The sequence below is a fragment of the Malurus melanocephalus genome, unplaced genomic scaffold (assembly GCF_030028575.1).
Source record: "Malurus melanocephalus ecotype Western Australia unplaced genomic scaffold, MMel_1.1 scaffold_485, whole genome shotgun sequence".
NCBI classification, from domain to species: Eukaryota; Metazoa; Chordata; class Aves; order Passeriformes; family Maluridae; genus Malurus; species Malurus melanocephalus.
The window spans coordinates 399,395-423,569 of NW_026623717.1; the positions used below are offsets into that span (position 1 = coordinate 399,395).

Genomic DNA, 24,175 nt, shown 5'->3' on the forward strand with positions numbered 1-24,175 from the left:
AGTGCTCCTGTGTTTGGGAAGTGCTCCTGGTTTTGGGAAGTGCTGCTGGTTTTGGGAAGTGTTCCTGTGTTTGGGAAGTGCTTCTGGTTTCGGGAAGTGCTCCTGGTTTTGGGAAGTGCTTCTGGTTTCGGGAAGTGCTCCTGGTTTTGGGAAGTGCTCCTGGTTTTGGGAAGTGCTCCTGTGTTTGGGAAGTGCTCCTGTGTTTGGGAAGTGCTCCTGGTTTCGGGAAGTGCTCCTGTGTTTGGGAAGTGCTGCTGTGTTTGGGAAGTGCTGCTGTGTTTGGGAAGTGCTCCTGGTTTGGGAGGTGTTCCTGATTTTGGGAAGTGCTCCTGTTTTTTGGGAAGCAGCATTCCTGCTGCTCCCAGGTTCAGCTTTCTGGCTGGATRTCTTTGGAGGATGCATCCCAAGAGCCAAGGCTCTGACGTGGCGCGGCGCTGGCACCACAGAGGGGTTGGGGAGCAGCCAGAGCCGTCCCGGGGCACTGGCACCGAGGATCCGCCACGGATCCCCCGGGGCACAACAACTCCCTGCAGACACCCAAACCCAGCTCTGACGTGCGATCCTGTTTTCCCAAAAGCTGAGCAGGGCTGGAACTCGCAGCTCTTCCCAGAACCCATGGCTTTTGTTCTATCCCAGCGGTGCCAAAACAAAGCTGGGAATGGCTTCTGAAGATAGGACCAAGGCATTGAGTTTATGATGTTGGAGAGGGAAGGGCAGACATGGAATCCACCTGAAGTTCGCTCATCCTCCAAGAGTAGCAGCTGGGATTTCTGCTGGACACTGACACTGAAAACACCTTTTTTATGGAGATGGCCCTGATTCCAAACCAAGCTGCTGCCATCACCCAGACCAAAGGGCATTTGTAGACAGCTCAGCTGCCAGCACCACCCTGCTGGAGAGATGATCAACCAGCAAACTTTTCAGTGGGTTTTCACCATCCCTGCATGGTTTTGTAAGAGTTCAAGGTCAATCATCTTCTCAGTCCCCAAAAAACCGTTCCTTGGTCTTGGAAGCAAAATTTGGTAGTTAATCTGCGATGGCACCTATGGAAGGGCCCCTTGGAGATGCAGCACAGGTTCCCACTCCCAGAGTCCCAGAGAAGCTGCCAGCACATCCCTCTTCCCCTGTTTAATTTCCCCTGTGCTATTTCCAGTTAACTGGTAACTAACAGGATGGAAAAGCCCTCCAGGATCCAAACCCTCCCCAGTACTGCCAAGGCCACCTCTAACCATGTCCCCAAGTGTCACATCTACACAACTTTTAAATCCCTCCAGGGACGGGAATTCCACCACTGCCCAGGGYAGCCTGTTCCAATGCCTCACCACCTTTTTGGTGAAGAAATTTCCTCTAATATCCAATCTAAACCCTATTGGCCTTGCTTCCCCATCATTCCTTGATACTCCGATAAATCCTTCAGCAAGGCAGCCCCAGCCATTTCTTTCAAGATTAAATAATAATTTAGTTATGGGATTTTTTTTTTGTTTGTTTTTCATTGGAGTTTTTCCTGGTTTTCACCCCCTTTGCTCTTTTTTTCCCCCCACCCAGCAGGACTGCAGATCCAACCTGTTTGGTCCCTGGTACGGAGCAGATCTCCATTAATTCCATGCCTGGTGCTGTGCATCAGCCAGGAACAAGCCTGGGTTCTTTGTGAGGGGTGTCCTGTCCAGCCACACATGAAACACCATTTATATATAAAAAGAGACACTCCAAACATGACATTTACCAACACAGAGCCTGAAGCTTCCTTACAGGCCAGTGTGGCTGCTCTCCCTGGTATTTGACCATCTCCCTGTTCAGATCATGCTTTCTTCATGCCCATGGTATCAATATCCTCTTTCCACAGCACCTTCCTGTCTCCCTTCCCAACACTTCGACGTTTCTGCAAAGACAAGTTTAGTCACTCCACTTCCCTATTCCTCCAAGCCTTTTCCATCAAACCCTGTTATTCACTGTCCTTCAGCATTTCCTAGAAAGTTGTTCCCAACCCTGGTCCCATTTGCATCACCAAGGACAGGCAACGCATTTATTTTCCCCTTGCAGAGCGTGAATCACGCCCAGCATGGCACTTTTCCTGCATGGAATCCCAGAATGTCAGGGGTTGGATGGGACCTTAAAGCTCATCCCATCCCATCCCATCCCATCCCCACCATGAGCAGGGACACCTTCCACTATCCCAGGCTGCTCCCAGCCCCAATGTCCAGCCTGGCCTTGGACACTTCCAGGGATCCAGGGGCAGCCACAGCTTCTCTGGGCACCCTGTGCCAGGGCCTCAGCACCTCACAGGGAAGGATTTCTTCCCAATATCCCATCTAAACCTACTCTCAGTTTGAATCAATTCCCTCTTGTCCTGTCACTCCAGTTCCTGACAGTGTCCCTCTCTGRCTACCCTGGAGTCCCCTTAGACCCTGGAAGGCTGTTGAAAGATCTCCAYTCAATTTTATCTTCTTCTCCAGGTTGAAGCCCCAACTTTCTCAGTCTGACTCCACAAGGGAGGATTCCACAGAGGTGCATTCACCCCTGGGTTTCTCCTGGCTCAGAAGCAAGGCTTTATTTACAATTCCCACCAGTTCTGATCTGTTTGGACAGGAAGGATTGAGAACAGCTGGATGCTCTGTGGGCAAGGGGCTTCAAGAACCAAGATATGCCGACAGCAGTGTTGGCTGCCTGGAATGAGGTGGGACACGGAGCTGAGCAGTCTGAGGACCAGGTAAGCTTGAAAATCCTGTGCAGGCTCTGGCATCTCAGACACATCCAGAGGAGATCCCGACTGGCTTTCCTCCAAGTTTCACAGCAGAAATTCACTCAGCACTCAGAGCTTCAGCTTCCAGCCTTCTCCGAGTCTGTTCCAGAGGCTGAAGCATCACAAATCTACTGGAGCCACCTCTCCAGACTTCYAGCCTTAGAGCAGCTGGCTTTTATAGGGCAGACAGGGCTGGGACCCAAACAGAAGTGGGATCTCAGACCCATTCCAACAGTGACAATGCTTCTGTTGAAGGTGTTGGACAGCTCCAAGAGCGATCCTCGAGTGCCAGCTCTGCTCCAGGTCTCTCCCACATCAGGACAGGTCCCAGACATCATCCAGGGTGACATGAGCAGAACCCCACAGACCCTTCTCTTACCACTGAGATCAATCTGACCTCATGAACCCAATTCCTTGGGCTGGGGGACTCCTTGCAGCCCAGCCAGTGCCAGGGTTTCTGGTTGCTTGCTCCGTGTTCTGACTCCACATGGATGCAAGGCAAGAGAAGAGTCCTTGGATCCTGGAGGGTTTCTCCCAGAGACACCTCAGCTCTCCAGGTCCAAAGCTATGGGATTGTAACACAAGTGAAGAGTCTGAGTTAAAATTTCCCAGGCAAAAAAAGACCTGGAATGAACTAAGTCATCCTGCTTAAGAATCCCAGGTGGAAGATGGGAGTAGGGATGAGCAGGAGCTGCAGAAGGGGCTGGGGGCAGGAAGGAGTGAGAGGAGACAGGTTGMTGACCCAGCCTCTCCCAGCCTAGGAATGCACAGAAGCTGGCAGATGAATCAAAAACACACTTGGGGATGTTATTTTGTTTAACTTTGTCTAAGTCCTGGATTTCTTAGTGGAAGAATGTTTTCRTTGGAAGCTTCAGCAAAGCCACCACGTCTGGCAGCAGGACACCGAGATCAGCCATGCGAGAACACGCCAGGCTCTGCAGAGTCCTGAGCCAACACTCAGCTCCAAATCAGGCCAAAAAGTCACCCAAAACACCCCCCAGCAATCTTCCAGGCAAACTTTGCCTCCTGCTCAAAGCTGCTGCACAGCCCCTTCTTAGCAGCCCTCAGATGTTGCTCCAAGGCAAAGACCCAGCCCRAGGTCAGGACAGGCACAGCACACTCCCCACAGGAACAGTGTGAGCCATCAGGAATAAAGCACATTCCCTTCACCCCAAAGCACTCCCTCCCTGCAATGCCATTTCCATCTGATATTTGCAAGGCACTCCCAGGGCAAAGATAGGCTCTCCACATCCTCAGCCGGGAGGAAGCAGCAATTAGCAGGAGCATCATTGCGTGGAGCCCACAAATGGCTGCAGGAATGTGTCCTTATCTGYCTGGGAGAACCTGGATGTGCCAGGCTGTAAGTGCCTCACTCCCCCAGCAGCAGTTCCACAGGTTACAGCTGCCAGGCTGGCTCCTTATCGGGCACTCCATGGCTACTTGGATCCCTCATGACTTCTCAGAGCCCTTTTTCTTTTTTTAAATACATTTGATTTTTTCCAGTGGCTCCTCACTGAAATTCCAGTGCTGAGATCAAACAGCATCCTGCAATAATCTGCCAGCACCAGGAGGAATTCACCTGACAGAGAGGGATTTCTCAGGCTGAGATGGCACAGCCTCAAACACTCAAAATCTTCTGGGTCCTTTGTTCTACAAGCTACATGTTGTGCTGAAAAAATAATTGGGAATGAGGTAAAAAACATGCCAGGGGCGCTGCTTCCCAAAAGGATTGAAGGATTGCATGGACACCTTTCATGGGTCATGTCAGTTTTCACACTGGCACTTGGATTGGTGACTTTTTCTTCTCACTGTTTCTAATCTCTTTTTTTTTAGAATGATTCCCATCTATCAGCTGCCATAAAAATGTTTAAACTCAATGCCCTGACAGGAATTCCACTGTTTTGGCATAATTGCCACTTCCCTCTGACAAGAACCAGCTGACCTTTCCATGCTGTAGCTCAGAGCACACCACACTCCTGTCTTTCCAGAAAAAAYGTGGAGACTCCTCAGATTCCAGCACAAAGCTTGTGGAACTCTCTGGGGTGGGGTGTTGATTCCAAGCACCAAACACCCGGGGAAAAAAAAAAAAAAACAAAATAAGGCTACCTCTTCATCCCCACCTTCTTTTGCCATGTTAAAAGAAAGCCTCACCCTTTGCTGCAAATCTGGACACAGACACAGTGGGAAACAAAGGACTTGAGGCTGAACAAGAAAATGCTTTGATCCTCCAAGGTGTCTTGAGTTACACAGAAAACCCACAGAGCAGCCATTCTCCAAGTGCTGTTTTCCAGGCACCCTTTATCTCCCTGGACACCTCCAGAGCTCTCAACCCAACACTGATAAAGCCCTCTCTGCTCTCAGCCTTCTCCTCTCTCCAGGGTTGGATCCTTCTCTTTGCTCCAGAGCGATCACTTCTCCATCTGAGCCCACCCAAGAACTCTGCCTTCTGTCCTCAAAGGGAATCCCATCCTACCTTGTCCTTCAGCCAGCTTCCCACCTAAGCCACCAACTTAATTGTCAACATCTCTTCCCTTTACCTCTTCTTGCCTCATTTTTATTTCTGGCATTATCCTCCCAAGAAAAAAAAATTCTGGAAGTCACAATCTTCCTCATTTCTCCTTTCCTGTAACCACAGCTTTGTTCCATCTCCCTGCCTCACCTCCCAGCCATGCTCCATCCAGCTCTCCCCRGGCTCACATTGAGAATTTTCAATCTGCTCTAAGACTAGAAGTTACCAACAATATTCTCCTTAACGAAGTCTGACTTTCTAGTCTCCTACCCAAGTGACCTGCTCTTCAAGAGTCTCCCCAAAAGCCCATGGAGCTAAGATACAGCACACGCAGCAAAATCCCAGCAGGAAAGCTATCTGCAGTCTCAGGTACAACTAATTCCTGCAAGGAATCCATTCAAGATAGCTCTGCCATCAGCAGAATGCCTATTGTAGAATCATGGAATTATTAKGSYKGRAAAMWTGTCCAAGATCACMRAGTTTAAACTTTGATCACATATCACCATGTCCAACAACTGTACCATGAAGTGCCATGTGTGTCTGATTTCTGAACACTTCCAGGGATGGGGACTCCACCACTGCCCTGGGTGGAGCAGGTGGCAGCTGTAGATGAACCCTGATTAAATGAAAGCAAATGTCCCAAATGAAGAGTTGGATCTGCACCCTAACCTCCACTGAACCGCTTCCCTGTCTCTGTGGATGGATGCAGGGAAGAAGCAGCCCAGGGAAGGGAAAGCTGACGCATTTCCCACTCCCACAGCTCTGGCGAGCAGAGCAGGTTCAGGTGCAGCACATCCCTGAGCCATGTCCAGCCCACAGCGCTCAGATGTCACTGTGTCACCCCCAGGGCGTCAGCAGAACTTGCACAATTCACATCCTGTGCACACGTGACTCTGCCCTGGGCACACACGCACAACAGGTGGATCATTTTCCCCTGGGCTGCTCTCCAACCTCGCTCTCAGAGCTGTGATCTGCACAGATGCCACTGGAACACTGACCCAGTCAGGAACTGCCACTGGTGACTTCAACAGCCACGTCACCATCGAGTCCTGCCACTGGTACCAGTTCCCCCAGTCACAATGGACAGATGACACAGCCAAAGCCCTGCTGCTGTCCCCAGACACAGCCACTCCAAACTCAACCAAACAAAACCAGTTCCAATTCTGTCAGGCAAGCACAGCCCATCACAACACGCCCAAACTTGAGCCAGCAGGAAAACTTCCTTCCAGGATAAAGCAAGGCTTGGTTCACTGGCCACAGGTAACAATCCCTGGAGTACACACAGGAAAGCTCTGATGTATTGAGGGACACAGATCACACGAGGCTCTGCCTCACGTGACCCTAATTAGAGAGGATTAATTCTCTTCAGCAAGGTTCACAGCTCTGGAAAGAACAGGAGCTGCACATCTGCATGACCCAGCCCAATCCAGCTGCTGGTACTTGCACAGCAGTCTCCTGAAATGCTCTGCTGGCTCCAGAGCCTGTCAGGGCAATGTCCCACCCCTGCAGCTGCACAAACACTCGAGGCTGCGGGTGCTCGGCTGCAGAAGTGAGAGACAAAAGGCAACTCTTCGTGTCCCCCACTGTGCTGAAGCACAACCCTGCTCACCAGGTACCACCAACTAGAGGATGCAGTTCATCTGGAGAACTGGGAGCTACCCCACAAGTAACTTTGTGTTACATACAGAAAAAGCCTGAATCTCTCATACATTTTGTTGAAAATCCAGGTTCAGTCCTCCTAAGCAATGTTCAACTCAAAACCACAGCCTGGGGTGGAATGGACCTTTGGGTTAAGAGCARGACAATACCTGCAGTGTCAGGGGCCAGTTCCACAGGGAGCCAGGAAATCGATCTTCCCTCCTGCCAACTCCAACCCAACCACCACCAACCTACACATTCCATACACAGGGAAAGGTGAGGGACCAAGCTTTCACATTAGGTGTAATAGAAAAACATTCTTTACTCTGCAAGTGTCTTTACAAATATATATTTATATATTTAAGCCCGTTTCAGGCCATAAAAGCCCATAAAAAAAACAACCAGTACCTTTTTGAACAAGAGAAACTGCAAGGCAGAAGCCTGAGGTGACAGACTCCCACCCAGGGGCTGCTCTGGCGCTTCTCTGAAGGCCTTTAGTTAGCACATAAAACCATCTCAAAAATCCTTTGATCTGAAAGGAGGGGCACCATTCTTACCCCACCTTCCCCACTCTCTGTATGAGGTAAACTGGGATCACTTTTACATCATCGCTTTAGAAAGGAGATGTTGCATTCTGAAGACCAGCTTTTCCAAAGAACATTTGTGAATGGGTTAAAAAGGTTAAGATGTGTGGATCCAACCATAACGTGCTGTTGTCTCAAAATAGAAGAAGTTGATACTAAAAAGCTATTCCAGATACATACAAGTACAAACACTAGAGCTGGTCAGAAAGATTCAGTTTCAACGTTTTTTTAAAAGCAGGGAAAATTGTCAGCAGTGTGGCTTTCCATTTCCCCTCTCCTCACTTTTTCACCAGTTCCATAAACCCTTCCGAAAAAATCGCGTGTCTGTTGTCAGAGTGCAAAGTCCATCCAAATCTCGTGTTTCAGTTCACTATCTCTACACTTTACAAATCCTGATGGCAAACCAAAAGGTCTCGATTTAACTTAGCAAAAGTGATATCTAGAAAATATTCAACACCAAGAGGTCTTACAAAAAAACTGGAGACTACTAAGGCATTCTAAGGCACAGTGTTTGGGAAGAAGTGCTTTCTCCCTGTAGTGTTGCTTTATACACATCACGTGTGCGAGTCCGAGGGATGCAGGGAGCTGCAGATGGGTGCCAGGGCTTCTCCCAAGCTGGGAATTCCATCTTCTGCTGCTTTTTCAGACATAGGCTCCCAAGGCGGCGTGGAATTCAGTGAGACATTGCACCAGCTGCTGAAACTTGGGTCTCTCCTCGGGATCCAGGGCCCAACAGCAGGCCATCACAGCAAACCTGCAACACARTGACACATGGAGCACAGGGGAACGGCCAGCCAGGTGACCACAGCCCCAGCATGAAGGGGAAACAGCATCTGCTACTACAAAACTGCCTGAGCAACCAGAGAGAGACAAGAAACCCGGGATCTTATGGTACAGGATGGTGAACAGCTCCTCCTGAGRATGGACACCTGGAATGGTGAGCAAAGGGCTGCGACCAGAGGGGCTGGGTTGATTTAGGACCCATGGCAATCCAGGAAGGAGCAGTACTGGAAATTTCACTGGAAATTGCTCAGCTGCTGTAAAACCATGGAATGGTTTGGGCTGGAAGGGACCTTGAAGATCGCTCAGTCCCACCCCCTGCCATGGGCAGGGACACCTCCTACTAGCCCAGGGTGCTCCAAACCTCATCCAACCTGATCTGGAACACTGCCAGGGATCCAGAAGCAGACATGGCTTCTCTGGGCACCCTGTGCCAGGGCCTCAGCACCCTCACAGGGAGGAATCCCTTCCCAATATCCCATCTAACAATAATAATAATATCCCCATCTAATAATATCCCATCTAATATCCCCTAATATCCTATTCCTTGTAATATCCCATCTGTCTTCCCTCTGGCACTGGGAAGCCATTCCCCCTTGTCCTGTCACTCCATCTCTTATCCCCAGTCCCTCTCTAGCTCTCCTGGAGCCCCTTTAGGCACTGGAAAAGGTTCAAACATCTCCCTGGAGCCTTTTCTGCTTCAGGCTGAACACCCCCAGCCTGGTCCAGAGCAGAGGGAGCTCCAGGCATCAGAGCATCTCCATGGCCTCCTCTGGATTTGCTCCAGCAGCTCCACATTGTTCTGACGTTGGGGACCCCAGAGCTGGAGGCAGTGCTCCATGAGGAATGTTTACCCCACGGTTTGTCTGACACGCACAACAAAGAGGCAGGGAAAGGCAACCCTGGCTCTCTGTTTGGCCRGCCTGGCTTAACAGCAAACACAAAGCAGAAGCACTCACAGTTCATCGGGGCAGTTGATGGGCTGAGCTATCCGATAGCCATCCTTTAAATAAGCTGCCATCTCAAAGGGGTCGATGTCCACGTACGGGGTCTGTCCCAGGGTCATCAGCTCCCACAGCGTCACCCCGAAGGCCCACTGCAAAGGAACAGTGCAAGCATTAACAAAACACACTGAACACCAAGAGCTGCTTCAGCCAGGGCACAGAATCAGCTGGAAGAAGGATTACACACAGTGAGGAAGCTTTACATMAATGCTCAGTATAACCAAATGCAATGTGTCTTGATTTGGGCTAATTAAGAATCAYAGAACTGGTGTTAGATTGCTCAGAAAAGCTGTGATTATCCATCCCTGRCWGTGTCCAAGGCCAGGYTGGATGAGGCTTGGAGCAGCCTGGGACACTGGAAGGTGYTCCTGCCCATGGCAGGGARYTRGATCCAGATGGTCTTAAGGTGCTTTCCAATCCAAATTAACCTGTGATTCTATGAATTTGAACTAAACTTAAAACCTTAGTGCACTCAGATATCAGTGCTAAAAATGATGCTTTTTTAACATGACATTACAGAAGACTTAGATCTAAATAACACTGAACCACTGTATACTATAAAATTGTTAGGTTTTCCTACATTTYACTTCTTCAAAATGCCTTGAAAACCCTCAAAAAATCCTCAAAATCCTCTGTGAAATTCAAAGGATCAGTAGGGCAGACTGAATGAAATGAGAATCTTTTGATTCTGAGTTATCTGTATATTTGGAGAGTATACTCAGCGATAGGACTCAGGGAAGAAAAAGATTTCATATCAGAAAACCTGGCAGCTGGACCAACACTCAACACATTCAGCCGACAATCCTTGCCAAGAGGAGCTCAAAAGAGATGAAAAATCCATCAATCAAGCCACGCACAAGCCGAGTACAAGGCAAATGATTTATTATCTGGTATCCAGAGAGCCAGGAGACCAAACAGAGATGGGGCTGATACTGCACGCTCGTGACTCACTGCTCAAGTTACACATTATCATTTWTTAAAAAGGGGCAGACTCCTGCAAGGCTCACACGATTCTCATTTTAATCAAGAGAAATCTCACCACTGCYTTGACCAGTGCCTTAGGGAAGGGATGATTTCAGATGGGAAGGGCAGAGAAGTGGCCCTGCTCCGAACAGCCACTGAAGGAAATAAAACCCCTTTTTATCTGYAGTGGAGAAAAGTGCTGAGGGACAAGTGGTGGTCATGAACAGGAAATAAAGGGTGATTTMAACAAAACCACTCTGGGAATACAGCTGTTATAATTCCATAGGTGGCTGCATTAAAAAAAGGCATGAAGAGATGCAAAGCTTCATGTTCAACAGCAGGAAAACCACAGAATTAAGATCCAGCAGGAACCCTGGTTTGTTTTCCTACACTCTGGCTGACTGATACAGCTGTTGGCAGGGGAGCAACACATTATTGGGAARGTTTCAAGCCAGCAAACACATTTGTAAGAAAGTAATCCAAAAAGCAAGCCTGGAACACATCCCACGGCATCACTGCAGACACAGACGCTGTTTGTAGCACACTTTATCACCCTGTTACATGCAATGGATCACTGGGTTTGTTCCTACCAAACCCACAAAAACATCTGACATCAGCTTTTTGGGAAAAGAGGCCAGGTAGATGCAAGGCTGATATTTAGGGCGGATGGTGTTTTCTACACCCAGAGAAAGTGTTCACATTGTACTCTACAAAACTTGGATGGCCACGTGTCTGCAGTTAGAGCTGTGTTAGAAGGTGGGTGGCATTTATCCCTACGCAATGGAAAAAGGAGTTATGGGTTAAAATGGGCAGGAGGAGATGCTGAATTGCATCGCAGTTTTCAAAATGGTTACAATACTGAGGTTTACTCATCCTAATAAAATCCCACATCTCACTGCCACTGTTACATAAGCTTTTATTTCCCAGTCCTCACAAACAGCAAATGCTTTCATGTTCCAGATTTAAAAAAAAAAATAAAGAAGTCAACATTTAATTGAATTGAGTCCATTTAGCAYTCTGAAACAGGCTTTTACAGGCAACTTCCACTTCCTTTTCTGTCTTCAAGTTTGGTATAACACAACCTCCCATGTGTTTTCCAGTGAATACACGTGGAGTAGAGCTGGCACCTTCCCTTCCTTCCTTCTTTTTCTTGTTGTTTGTGTGGCTGCAGCACTAGTACAGGGACCATGGAGGGAGAAAAAAACCACCAGAACTTATCTTAAGTTTCCCAAACTGGCACTGTGTGGATGGGATGCATCCGAGGGCACCAAGAGAGCAGGCTGAGGTCACTCCAACACTGCTCTTATCTTGGAAAGGTCACCCCAGCTGGGGGAGGTTCCTGACTTCTGGGATAAAGGTATTCTCTGCAAGAGCTGGGATCCAGGGAGTTATGGCCAGGCAAACATCAGCTCCTGCTAATGTCAGGGAGCATGTTATCCTGGAACTGACTCCCATGTGTGTGAAGCAAAGAGGGGTCTTGAAAGAGCCAGTGTGGATTTATGAAGGGAAGCTGTGCCTGAGCAGATCCTTGCTGAGCAGACAGAGCACAGGGTGAGCGATGGATGTGCACCTCGACTTCCAGAGAGTGCTGGCACTGCCAGGGATGCMCAGGGGGGGATTGTTGGGGGTCTGGGCAGGGACAGGGGCTGGACTGGCTGATCCCGGTGGGTCCCTCTTCTRTGAAAAGCAGACTAGTCCCAGTGCAGCTCCCTGACTTGACTGTGTCCCTGCCAGAGCTCCCAAGGGAACAGGGAGCAAGGGCAATTCTGCCGAGCATGAAGGGCCTGACTGACCCCTGAACCATCTGCCAGAGCAGCTGAGGCAGGAGTGGGTGTAGAGAGGCTGCTATGAACAGGCCACTGGTACCAATCTAGTGCCATGACCCACTGCCTCCAGCTCTGGGGTGCCCTACATCAGAAGGATGTTGAGCTGCTGGACATAGTCCAGAGGAGGCCATGGAGATGTTTCAAGGGCTGAAGCCCCTTCTGCTCTGGAGCCAGGTTGGGAGAGCTGGGGGTGCTCACCTAAAGAAGATAAGGATGCAAGGAGACATCACAGCACCTTCCAGTACCTAAAGGGGCTYCAGGAAAGCTGGAGAGGGACTTGGGRCAAGGGATGAAAGGACAGRGCAAGGGGGAATGGCTTCCCMCYGTCAGAGGGCTGGGTTACATTGGATATTGGGGAGAAGTTCTTCTCTGTGAGGGTGGGGAGGCCCTGRCACAGRGTGCCCAGARAAGCTGTGGCTGCCCCTGGATCCCTGGAAGGTCCAAGGCCAGCTTGCATGGAGCTTGGAGCAACCAGAGATACTGAAAGATGTCCCTGCCCATGGCAGGATGTGGAATTGGATGGGTTTCCAGATCCCTCCCAACCCAAACCATTCTGGGATCCTGTGATTCTCCAACAGCTGAAAACGGAGAAAAATGCCAACAAAACACATTTGCAAAACGTAACAGGGCGGGGAAAGCCTCACCACATCACTAGCACTGGAAAACTCATTGTTGACCAGGCTCTCCAGAGCCATCCAACGGACAGGTCTGTTCTCGTTGTCCCCCAGGCAGTGATAGTCCATGGGGAACAGGTCCCGGGACAGCGCGTTGTCCGTGATCTTCACCTGCAGCGCCTCGTCGATGCTGGGGCACAGAGAACAGCAGCACTCAGCAAACCACCACAAACAGCACTGCTCAGCAAACCACTGCAAAGAGCTCTGCACAGCAAACCCACTGCAAACAGCTCTGTGCAGCAAACCCACCGCAAACAGCTCTGTGAAGCAAACCCACTGCAAACCTCTCTGCTCAGCAAACCCACMGTGAACAGCTCTGCTCAACAAACCCACCACAAACAGCACTGCACACCAAATCCACTGCAAACAGCTCTGCTCAAATCCCACACTYGCCATCAACTGCGGAATGCTAATCCACACTCAAGCACTGGCACTCTCCTGYATCAGGACACACTTACTCTGTGATTAGCAAATATTATCACAGCACCTATTTGTGCTGTGCCAAGTGATAAGCRCTAGAAAAATCAGCAGGCTTGATTAAATAAAATCAAACATTTACACGTGCAAAAAAAATACCATTAAAGCAAACAAATAGCTGCCTTAAGTCACTCCTGCTCCTTTGGAGATCCCCTATCTGAGCAATTAAACACCCTTTAGCTCCAGTACCTCTGTGGCAATAATGAGGCAAAGATCTAAGCAAGAACTAGTAATATTTTCAAGCAACCAGGATTTTTTGTCCAAAAGGAGGTCTCCAGTCAAGCCATCTTGTGAAACACTGTTCATTCCCTCCACAGATGCTTGTCAGAAACAGGCTACTAAGGGAAACTTACTTTTAATCAAGACAAGATGACTCAAAACAGCAYAGAGAACTTGTCTCCTCTGGGATGTGATTCAAACTCTTTGAACTTAAAATTGGGTGTAATAAAGTTCAGTGCTCTCATAAATAGCTGATTTCAGAATATGGCAAAGATGTTGGCTTCAACATTGTATGACAAAAACACAGAAGGAACATTGGGTTGGGGGTATTGGAATAAATTGGTGTTTGTTGTCTTCTCCTCTTGTCAATTATTTCTTTATTTTGATGAGAAAAATTATATATAAACATTCAATCTGTGTGTTTCCCTCTTTACTATCTCAGATACCTTTTTATTTTATTTATCACATTTCTATGTGCTTTCAGGCCWGTTCTCAAAATTTACAAGAAATTTCCTATCTGGCCATTGTTAAAGAGTTCAGAGAAATTCCTAGAAGACCCGCTTGAAAACAAATTCAATCCAAATGGCAGCTCCCCAGTGATTAGAGACTGTGGCTTGTGTAATCCTCATGTCCACTGTAACTGGACCTGAATGTGCCATGGGCACATGAGACCAAAAGCATTTCCTCCCTTAAACCTGCCAAGATCACTGGAATCCTGGCTCCCTTCCCAAAATTAGGAGACAGCTCTGATGCACTTCCCAGCCTTTCACCATCCAGAGCAAACCTGGGGAAAAAAGAGGGGCAGGTGGAACAAAGCCCTTCAGGGGACCCTGGCTACTGGCACCTATTTCTCTTTCCTAACATAAAGCTGTAGCTGATGTCCCTGATGTTTGTGAGCTCTGTCTSCTGTGCTACCACTTCTTCCTCCATGTCTTCACCAGTGAGAAAAAGCAATAGAAATTAGGAACAGAATCTTTCAGAAAYCCCATCCCACTGAGCATCCTTACATGGAACAAGAGCAGATGGAGACTGAGGGGAGGTGATGGTCACAGGGTTTCTGGAAGGCCACCAAAAACCTCCTTCTCTACATTTTGAAGTGTATTCCAGCCCAAAGATGGTCTTAGTTCCTACCCTGGCATCCCTACCATCTCAGAGCACATTCATTTCATCTTTCTTTCTTCCTTCCTTCCTTCCTTTTTTTTTTCTTTCTCTCTCCCTTTACTATCTATCTATCTATCTATCTATCTATCTATCTATCTATCTATCTATCTATCTATCTATCTATCTATCTATCTACTTACCTATCTATCTATCTATCTGTCAATCATTTGGTAACTAAGAAATCTACCAATGAACAAAGTCTTTAAGGGGAAAAAATGAAGAAAACCAACTTCAAACAAAAAACTATCCATCGATAAACTGTCAAAGATAGTTTTTATTGTCAAAGCCCAAGTTYTTATTGAAGCTGAAGGGAAGCTTTGATTCTTTTCAAGCCTTTGAAAAAGTGAGACAAATCCAGTAGAAGCATTTAGAGAGAGGAATTTCTGCTTCCTTTAAAACCATGCTTCCTRGTTCCCCTTGGCTTCAGAGGAAAACAACTTCTCTGACTAGACCAGCGCCCCAAAATCAGGTTTTGGTTTTGGCAAAGCCCAAACTGTGCTGTGTTTTGAAGGAGATGAGGCTGACAGCAGGGCGCTGCAGCTCCTGAGGGTCAGTACTTACACACAGTTCCTAGCAGCCAGGTCTTTGTGGATGACCTCCCGTCTGGCCAGGTAGCTCATCCCACAGGCAATCTGGATGGCCATGTGGACAAGGTCCTGCTGGGAAATTGCCTGCAAGAGCCCAGAGCAGCAACCATTAGGGCCTTGCAGCCCAGTACCTGCAGGGTTACTGGTTTTACTGTGGCCCAATGCTCCCTCCCTTTCCAGCCCCCACAGACACAACCACCTACGTGCCTTACTCTTAAATTTTAACTTCCTTTTTTGATGAGCCAAGGACAAATATTTCCATCTTTCARATGCCTCATTTCCGTACCTATGTTTGCTTTGAGGTGAACATAGGCAAAAATGGTCCATTTTACCCCTCTTCCCACACCTTTTTCACTTTGTTTCCCTGGAAGCCAGGCTCATTTCCAGGCAGCAGAACAGACAAAATCCCTGTTCCTCTCCAAAACCAGTAYCAAAGACTGATGCTTTGGCTCCTTATGCAACTTCACAGTCCCATMATAATTAAAATATTGCATTTATAGCCTGGCATACCAAAACTAAAATCATTAAATCTGCAATTTCTCTATGCATGACTTCCCCTAACTTAAACCCACAATTTTCTCTATTTTTTATATAATTTTAGGATGCTTTGATTGAGCTACTGCTCTAATGAGAGGTCATTCAGCTTCATGCCCTCTGAACACCCAGGATAAGCAGCCAGGAATGTTTTCCTGGTGGAAATCAAACACTTGCTGGGGAGCCTCCTCTGCAGCTCTCCTGACACCACACGGAACAGAAAAGTGCCACAAGCACTCTTGTGTTGGCACAAACTGAGGTGCCAGACCAGGTGGAGGCTTAACAGGCACAAAGCCCCATGTCCCCAAGGGTACCTGAGGATTGTTGGCCTCCACCAGCTTGCACTGTCGCAGGAAGAGTTTAAGGTTCCCCCAGTTCATGTAGGGCAGCAGCACCATTGGTTTCTCTCCCTCCTCTATACAGACATGAGTGATAGGCAGCAGATTCCTGGAAGACACAAAAATTCTTAGAGTTAAAGAACTGGTATTTGATAAAAATATTTTGATCCCTAAACACAGGAATAAAATTAATTCAACATGGAGAAAAAGCATTTAACTTTGTATTATGAATAACAGAGGACAACATGTCCAAATAACTGAAGCCATTACTTCTTTTAATCAATGCAATATTTGACTGTTTTCCCATTAGAAAGAACTCTCCAAATGTTTTCTATTTGGTCCAAAAGTGCTGAAATAAATGGTTGTGAACACAAGTTATCATTTGTACTCAGAAGTGCTGTATTTCCAGTTGGGAAGTGTAGCATTCTAAATCCAMATACAGGTATAAAATACTTGTATTATATTACATTATAACAGCTTAATAAGAGGAAGTCAGAATGTCATGTCTGATCTGCTGCAAGTGACAGAACAAAAAATTTTAGTTCTGAATCAGTCACTTTAAAGGTCTGATAACCCCCGTGCTGCAGATCTTCTGCACACCTTCCTTAGAAGGAATAWAATTCATATATATCAATATATAAATTCACAGAAATTCAAAATGAACTGGATACAGTTTCAATTTCCATTAAACACTTTTTAAAACACCTGTATTTTCCACTGAAAACCTGGTAACAGTCTTACCAATGACTTACAATTACTTTGAATTTTGAATGTTCTTGCTCTCACCTGAAGATTTCTCACAACCAGGTGTCACATCCATGAGCTCTAGAGACCCGTGAAGGTCCCAGCTTTAGAAGCAGGGTAGGGAAGAAAAGCTTTTTGGACTTTTTTTTTAGGAGTCTGACTTACAAAAGGGAGTACAACAGCTTATTTGGAATAATGAGAGCGGGGCAGGTTCATTTTGTTTCTATTTTATGTTTCCCAAGAACCTGCTACTCCTGTATCTTAGGAAAGGCCATTATTATACAAGGCTGGGAGAGCTGGGAATGTCCAGCCTGGAGAAGAGAAGGATCCAGGGAGATCTCAGAGCATCTTCCAGTGCTTAAAGTGGCTGCAGCCAGAGAGGGACTGGGGACAAGGGATGAAGGGACAGGACACAGGGAATGGCTTCCCACTGTCAGAGGACTGGGTTATACTGGGGAGAAATTCTTCCCTGGGAGGGTGGGGAGGGTGCCCAGAGAAGCTGTGGCTGCCCCTGGATCCCTGGCAGTGCCCAAGGCCAGGATGGACAGGGCTTAGAGCATCATGGGACAATGGGAGGTGTCCCTGCCCRTGGYAGAGGTGAACTTGAGATCCCTTCCCRCCAAACCACCCTGGCATTCCATGATTCTGCAGAAGCGTTGCTGAATTCCCAATAAGCAGCTCCTTCTCCCCAGGGAGCTTCAGCCCAGCTATTTCCAGCTCAAAGTGACGTGGATTTGTCCCAGCCCTTCCTGCCCTACCTGTGGTGAAGCCCTCTGAGTTTACAGCTTTCCGTCAGCATCATTGTCACCTGCACCTCCGAGGCTTGATCTGAGGGAAAAAGGAACCACAGATAAACTTTGGAAACAAAGCAACATATTAATTAAAATTCGGTCCAGATCTGCAAGTCACTTGAGGTCATTTGAGCACAAACAGGACTTGTTTGCCTCCTTTTTTGTAAAATGCCACTTACAAAAAGCCCCGAAGTTCAAAGCCAAGTTCTGAGGCTCATTTCTGCTTAAAGGAGTGRGGTGAAGCCCAGAAAGGAAACCAAGCACATTCCAGGTGCTGACAGGCTGTAGCTCTGCATTTCCTGACAGCTTCTGGGCAGGCTGCACTGGGCACTGTGGGTACCATCCTGCACAGGGAAGGTGCCCATGGGAGCAGTGGGATGTGCCAAGCACTTCCCAAACACAGATGTTTTCTGAGGACACTGCTTTGCTGCTCAATTATCACTACAGGTACACTTGTGTTCACTGCCACATGGCTGGGGAGTGAAATTTATTTATTATTTCCTTGCTCTCTGCTTCACACACTCGACTCTTGGTAACCTTAGAACTGTTTGCTGTTCTCCACCTTTAAAAATGAATAAATAAATAAAACCACCGCTGCCAGCTCAAATTGAGGCAYCTGTGGAACTCCTGGGACCCACAGCAGTCAGAGCATTCACTGGGCAGAAGCACAAGAGGTGCCTGGAACCCCTTCCCYACCAATATTTGTGTATTTGGCGTTTTTTCCCCTCTTTGGTGGCAAGAACCTCCAGGGAACCTCAAGGTGACGTCAATGAGAGCTCTCCCAATTTCACCCTCCTAACACCTGGGAGCATTTTCCATGTTTCCCTCGTGCTGGGACTAGTTGTGGCAGGGAGCTGGCACAGGAGAGCCCAGCACAGCCCAGTGAGCTCTCCTTGCTGCACTAGGGGGAATTTACATGTTGTGGATGAGTCAAGCCAAGGTTTTACTGCCCTGGGAGGAAGAAGAGGCAAGAAATCCTCTGCTCTTTTCYCTCCTTCAAGGTCTGATCCTGCTCCCTGTACAGCCCTGACATCCTTTCCTACCTGAGCCTGAGCCCTGCAAAAGAAAACATGACTGTGGCTGAGTAAAAAGTGATGGAGAAGCCCAGAGGTGCCAATAAATCAGTGACAATTATGGCTGTGGTATCARACACGTGATGAATCTGATACATGCGAGACAAACCGCAAAAGGCTTGGGAAGAGGAAAGAAACATCAAGATCCTACACTAAAACCAAGTTACACAGGCCTGAATGACTGAACCAGGCAGTTCTAAAGGCCAGCATTAAAAAGGGAGGTGGAAAAGCAGATTCTGAGAAGGCAGAGGAGCAGATTCCCTGTGCAGAGCTTCAGGTGTAAAAGCAGCAATTACAGGGCCCAAAGACCTCAACCTCTTCACCCAGCACACGATGAAGGGAGGAAGGAGATTCCTGGGTGTGAGTTTAAGCTGATTAACTGCTCACACATTCTCTGGCCCTGTGCTTGCTGAACTGGTTTGCTTTTAATTATAAGAGCCACCAAGCAATAATTCGAAGCTTTAAATCAGAGATTRTTTAAGAGTGGATTTAAAATCTCCAGAACGAGTCTGGCTGGTTTGGACAATGCAGCCATTCATCTCCTCAYGGTAACTCTTCTGCCCATGCCTTTCCCTTTCCAGCACTCAGGGAAGTTTCCGGGAGGTCCCTGTGACATTCTGTTGTTTTTCTCTCCACGTTATAGCAGTTGAGCACCCAAAAGGACGATTGACTCCCAGAAAAGTATATAAGGAAACTGAAATCTTATCTTGTGAAACAGTCCCACCATCCATATTGTGTTTGCTTATCAATATTATTTCCTTGTTTTCTGCATGGAAAAAAACTTACCTAACACCAACAAATTCAACACACAATAGCAGTTCAAGGCTAATCCTCCTCCAGCYGAGACCAGTGCCAATTTAGAACCACCACACAATTTGATTTTTGTGGGGTTGAACTAGATATAATTCAAAACACAGTAATAATCACCACTTCTTGGAGTGATTCTTGTCAAAAGGGGGAAAAAGAAAACTAAAATACTGCTACTGCCATAGTGCTCACTGCAACCAGACTTCCTTTTAAGGCCATTTTCATGAGTTACAAGGGAAAAAGTTCAGTTCAAACTCTGTTACATTTGGTAGACTATCACCACTTTTGAGCAACCAACAGACCTGTCTTCAGAGACCAGGATGAAGGTGATTTTGGCAATAATACATTTTTCTTCTGGAGGCATGGTGAATTTGAGCATCCTGTACTGAAACCCCTTCAAACCAACCCAGCAAAGCCACCACTTTAGCTTTGATAAGGGAAGCAGCGTGAGTGACAGCCAAGCCAGTGACAGCCATGCTGCAGCAACCCCAGCTCGGTGGGACATTTTTCCAAGACGGATCCTACAGATTTCATCTTCCTGTCTAGGCCAATGAACAACCCCAAATTCCCCAAACTACGTCACTCCCTCAGCGTTACACATAAGCACTCAGGTTTCTTCTCAGAGCTGTTTGTGCAGCCACTCAAAGGAGRCAGGGAGGATCCTGTCAAACACAGGGATGCCCACGGGGCTTTTGTGGCTCCTTTTGTCTGCCCCGGATCCGTGAAGCTGTGGGATGTGGGCACAGCCACACACGCAGCTACAGAGGGGGGAGCAGGGGGGAAAGCCTCCCACAGAGCCAGAAACCTCTGGAATTACACCAGCTACTTGGAGACACAAYTGAAGAGGTCACAGTCTCTCATTTATTAAATCTGGGCACCAGGAACAGCCCTGAATTTAAGTTGAGCGCTCCAGGGCAAGGCAACAAGGTTGCAAAACTTCCTCAAAGCCCTGAAGAAAGCTGAATTAAGGTATTACAATTATTTGTGATTAAGAATATGTCAGTGCTCAGCCACGAATGCAGCTGCAGCTGGATGGTCACAAGGAGCAACCAGGTTTTAAACRAGGTGATCAGGCACCAAGAGCTGAGAAACCAAAGAGCAGCGACTTCAGGTGAGTTCAGGGAAGATTTAACACCCAGTAGTAATTCCAGATGCTCAATTAGGACCAAAAAGATCTAACTTTCAGAAGGTGCTTAAAACCAAGACAGAGATAGATGTAAATGCATTCCAGAGAGGAAGATGCTCTTCAAGTCCTGATTTACCCAAGAGCCTGGCTGCRAAAGCCTGCCCCGAGGCCCAGAGCAAGAACAAGGCAGGATTCCAAGAAGCTCTGATGGAGCTGCACATTTATCTCCTGCTATCACAGGATTTGAAGCAGCCAGGCACAATGGGGCTCTTGGCACTGCTGATTTTATAGGAGAGGCTGATACCTGTGTGCTGGTTCATGAGGAGAAAAAGCTACCTACTTCATTTTTATCAACTTCTCAAAATCCAGCTGCAAAAATGTGATTTTAAAGCTTCATCACTCATCAATCACATGAATCATCTGGTGAAAACATCTTGGGGAAGTTCTGTGATGACACAAAACTGAAGGCATTTGCCTGCTCCAAGACCAGGCACTCATCAGCTGCAGGGCACCAGGCTCTGCTTCACTAGGAAAAGTCACTCCACACCCCAAAGGATGTAGCAGAGATGAAAAGCAGCAATTACCTGGATATTGCAGTGGGTAGCTGATTAGCTGGATGCTTTCATGAGTCACTKTGTAAGTCAGACCTCCCACAACCTCAAAAAGGCAAAGCACAGCTTTAGCAGGATCACAGAATCATTTAAGTTGGAAAAGCCCTTCAAGGTCATCAAGTCCAGTCATTCCTTCAGTGCTGCCAAAGCCAYTCCAAATCCGTGTCCCCAAGTGCCACATCCACACATGTGTTAAATCCCTCCAGGGATGGGGACTCCACCCCTGCCCTGGAGAGCTGTGCCAGGGCTGGACAGCCCTTTCTGGGAAGAAATCTTCCCTGATGTCCAACCTAAACTTCCCCTGGGGCAACTTGAGGCAATTCCTTCTTATCCTGTCTCTTGTTCCCTGGGAGAACAGATTGATACCCAACTCGCTACAAGACCTTCTCAGGCATCATGATGACCATTCCACTGACWGCAGAATGGTCACTGAAATCTGTTTCTTCAGAAGACAAAAGCAGAACCTGAAAAATTATGTAACTACAGGTTTCAAAATTGAGCTAAGTCTCACAGCCTGCTACAGGCAGTAACAGTGGATTCTCTCAGCGCTCCTGTTAAGAGAAGCATTGCCAACGCCACAGCCAGGAGCTCCAGGGCTTCTGATGAACGTTTCCCAATGGCAATATTTAAGAAGATGTTTTACCAGCAGCTTTTCTCATCTTTGGACCATTTTGATGACTTGCTCCTCTGTGAACATCCTCCTGTTACACATTGCAAGGTGATACTCCCCCGTATCACAACATTTCTACAACCCATTTTCTACACACCTGCCTGCTCTCACAAGCTTCTATTACTGTTATTATTTTTCAGCCTCATGGGCTTTGCCAAATATCCCATAATAAAGTGCACAAGCTGCAGTCACTGAAGGGTGACAGGCACACAGTGGTCACAGTGTGGCCACAGGAATCGAGAGTGCAGGACTAGAACAGCTCCAGGTGATAAATGCTCCCAGTATCAACATATCCTTGTTAATTACTGCTGTTCCTGCATAGCAATTAATTAGGTAAAACTGCTCCCAAGGCAGAATTCCACCCCAGTTCAAAGAGAATGCATGCCTGAGTATTGCTTTAACCCCTCTACACGAGGCTTTGGAAGAAATTCAACGCCTATGCTCACATCTGTTGCAAAGGACATTTTTCATGCTCCTAGCAGATAACTTTCCCAACTTTCCTTCACCAGAAGGATGTGATGCTAAAGGAATGCAAGAAGTCATGATCCAACCTGCTTTTTCATAGGTAGAAAGGAAAGCATTTATAAAAAAATATTTCTGCTTTAACATTTCAAGAGGCCCCAGGAGTCAGACAAAGCCAAATGGAGCCAGTGGAGCACTCACTTCCTCCTGCYATGGAGTGACTGCTGGACACTTTGTTCAGGTCATCACTACCACACATCAACATCAACCTGCTGCACAAAGCAGCCCTGCATCCTACAGAATTCCAGTCTTCTGGAAGGTAAGACATGCACACCCAAACCACAGCAGGAGGAGTTCCAGCATGGGACACTACACTTAGTCCTGCTAAAATTTCCATTTCTCTTCCAGTCCTGGTATCCAGGCATCAACTATCAACCACAGGAGTTTATTTTGCAAAGCAAGGCAGCTCAYACTGACAAATCCAAGCCTAATTTAAATAAATCCTACGAGTGAGTCAACATGACACTACTAAAATAGGGAATGCTGTTCTGGTTTTCCTGCATTACAAATGCAGAGTGTTAAGCCACAGAAAAGAGCAGAGAAAAGCAGGATTTGGGGATAGTYCCCTGTGTGACAGTCACACCAGAATCCACGAAGCAGCAACAAAAAGCAGGAAGTAAAAGGCTCTTTGCTCAATAATCCATTTAACTCAAAACGAAYCTAAAAGTGTTAAGTGCAAAGTGAAACGGGGGAAGCGAGTTATGACTGATGCCGTGGTCCAAAAGTCAAGGAGCAGAAGGTAATAAAACTGAAATACAAGTAGGGATTTTAACTGTATGCAAATTAAAGTGTCCTGCAGGTGAGTATTTTATAGCACAGGGAATAACAAATCTTTAAAAGATGTAGTGCAATACTTAGGAAATCATCTGCTCATTTTTTTCTGAAGTATATTGTAGTGCTTTAGGTGTCTCAGGGTATTTTCTTAAAGAACTAGGATTAAATGACAAATCRAGTGCATTTTTATGTTGATATTCAGTAATTTGCTACTTATCTCCAATTCCTTAAATTCAGTATCTTCCTTTACAAAGACAATCAAGAATTTAGCTCAGACAAGCAATAGCTCAATTTTTTTTTTTTGGCTTTTTTTTTGGCATAAACTATATTCTTAACAAACAGGATCCTGCACTCTGATTTTGGGAGGTCAGGTATTTTGAGCATTTAATTTAAATACTTAGAAATATTTTCCCAAGGCTGTGCTTTTAAGAATGAACTGCCCAGAGCAGCAAATTCCATTGCTTTAAACATGACCCCTTGGGAACAACTGTGGATGCTCCAAGTTCTGGTTTATTTTAGTATGAACAAGAAACCCTTCACCTGGGTTAACACAGAGCTCTTGTACACACTTCAGTCCCCTAAACGTGCCTGTTGCTTTCTCCTGCTTTGCACAGTCTGAATTCCCAGGATTTCTATTCCTACACTTCCCAACTGCATGAAGTCCTAAAGGGTCACCAATCTTGCMATTATGGAATGGTTTGGGKTGGAAGGGAYCTTTAAGCTCATCTCGCTCCACCCCCTGCCATGGGGACACCTTCCACKAGCCCAGGTTGCTCCAAGCCCYGTCCAAACTGGCCTGGAACAATTCCAGGGATGGGGCATCTCCTCTTAACTAGATTAACAACAAAYAAAAAAAAAWTCTAAATAGTAAAATGTGAYAGACAAGAGTACTGGAAGTCTTTCAGTGACCTAAGATGACAAAACTCAAAGCTTCGTTGAAGTTGGTAGAACAATGAAGTTTAAAGAGCTGACCTTTGTCACACACTGACTTTTCCAGTGCTTTCCATGGGTGGTTTGTTTCCA

At 47.0% G+C, this 24,175-nt stretch overlaps 1 protein-coding gene across 2 annotated transcripts in view; it reads right to left on the reverse strand.

Moving 5' to 3' along the window:
- Nucleotides 1–7,220: 7,220 nt before the first annotated feature.
- The window catches only part of RYK (receptor like tyrosine kinase), a 53,642-nt gene continuing 36,687 nt past the window's right edge, over nucleotides 7,221–24,175 (reverse strand). For both annotated transcript variants that reach the window (XM_057380981.1, XM_057380980.1), the window contains exons 10-15: nucleotides 17,537–17,606; nucleotides 16,011–16,143; nucleotides 15,137–15,246; nucleotides 12,689–12,848; nucleotides 9,211–9,347; nucleotides 7,221–8,225 (exon numbers count right to left, since the gene is read on the reverse strand). In XM_057380981.1, coding sequence (XP_057236964.1) covers nucleotides 8,114–8,225; nucleotides 9,211–9,347; nucleotides 12,689–12,848; nucleotides 15,137–15,246; nucleotides 16,011–16,143; nucleotides 17,537–17,606 — 722 coding nt within the window. In that variant the 3' untranslated portion in view covers nucleotides 7,221–8,113. The remainder of the gene's footprint in view (nucleotides 8,226–9,210; nucleotides 9,348–12,688; nucleotides 12,849–15,136; nucleotides 15,247–16,010; nucleotides 16,144–17,536; nucleotides 17,607–24,175) is intronic.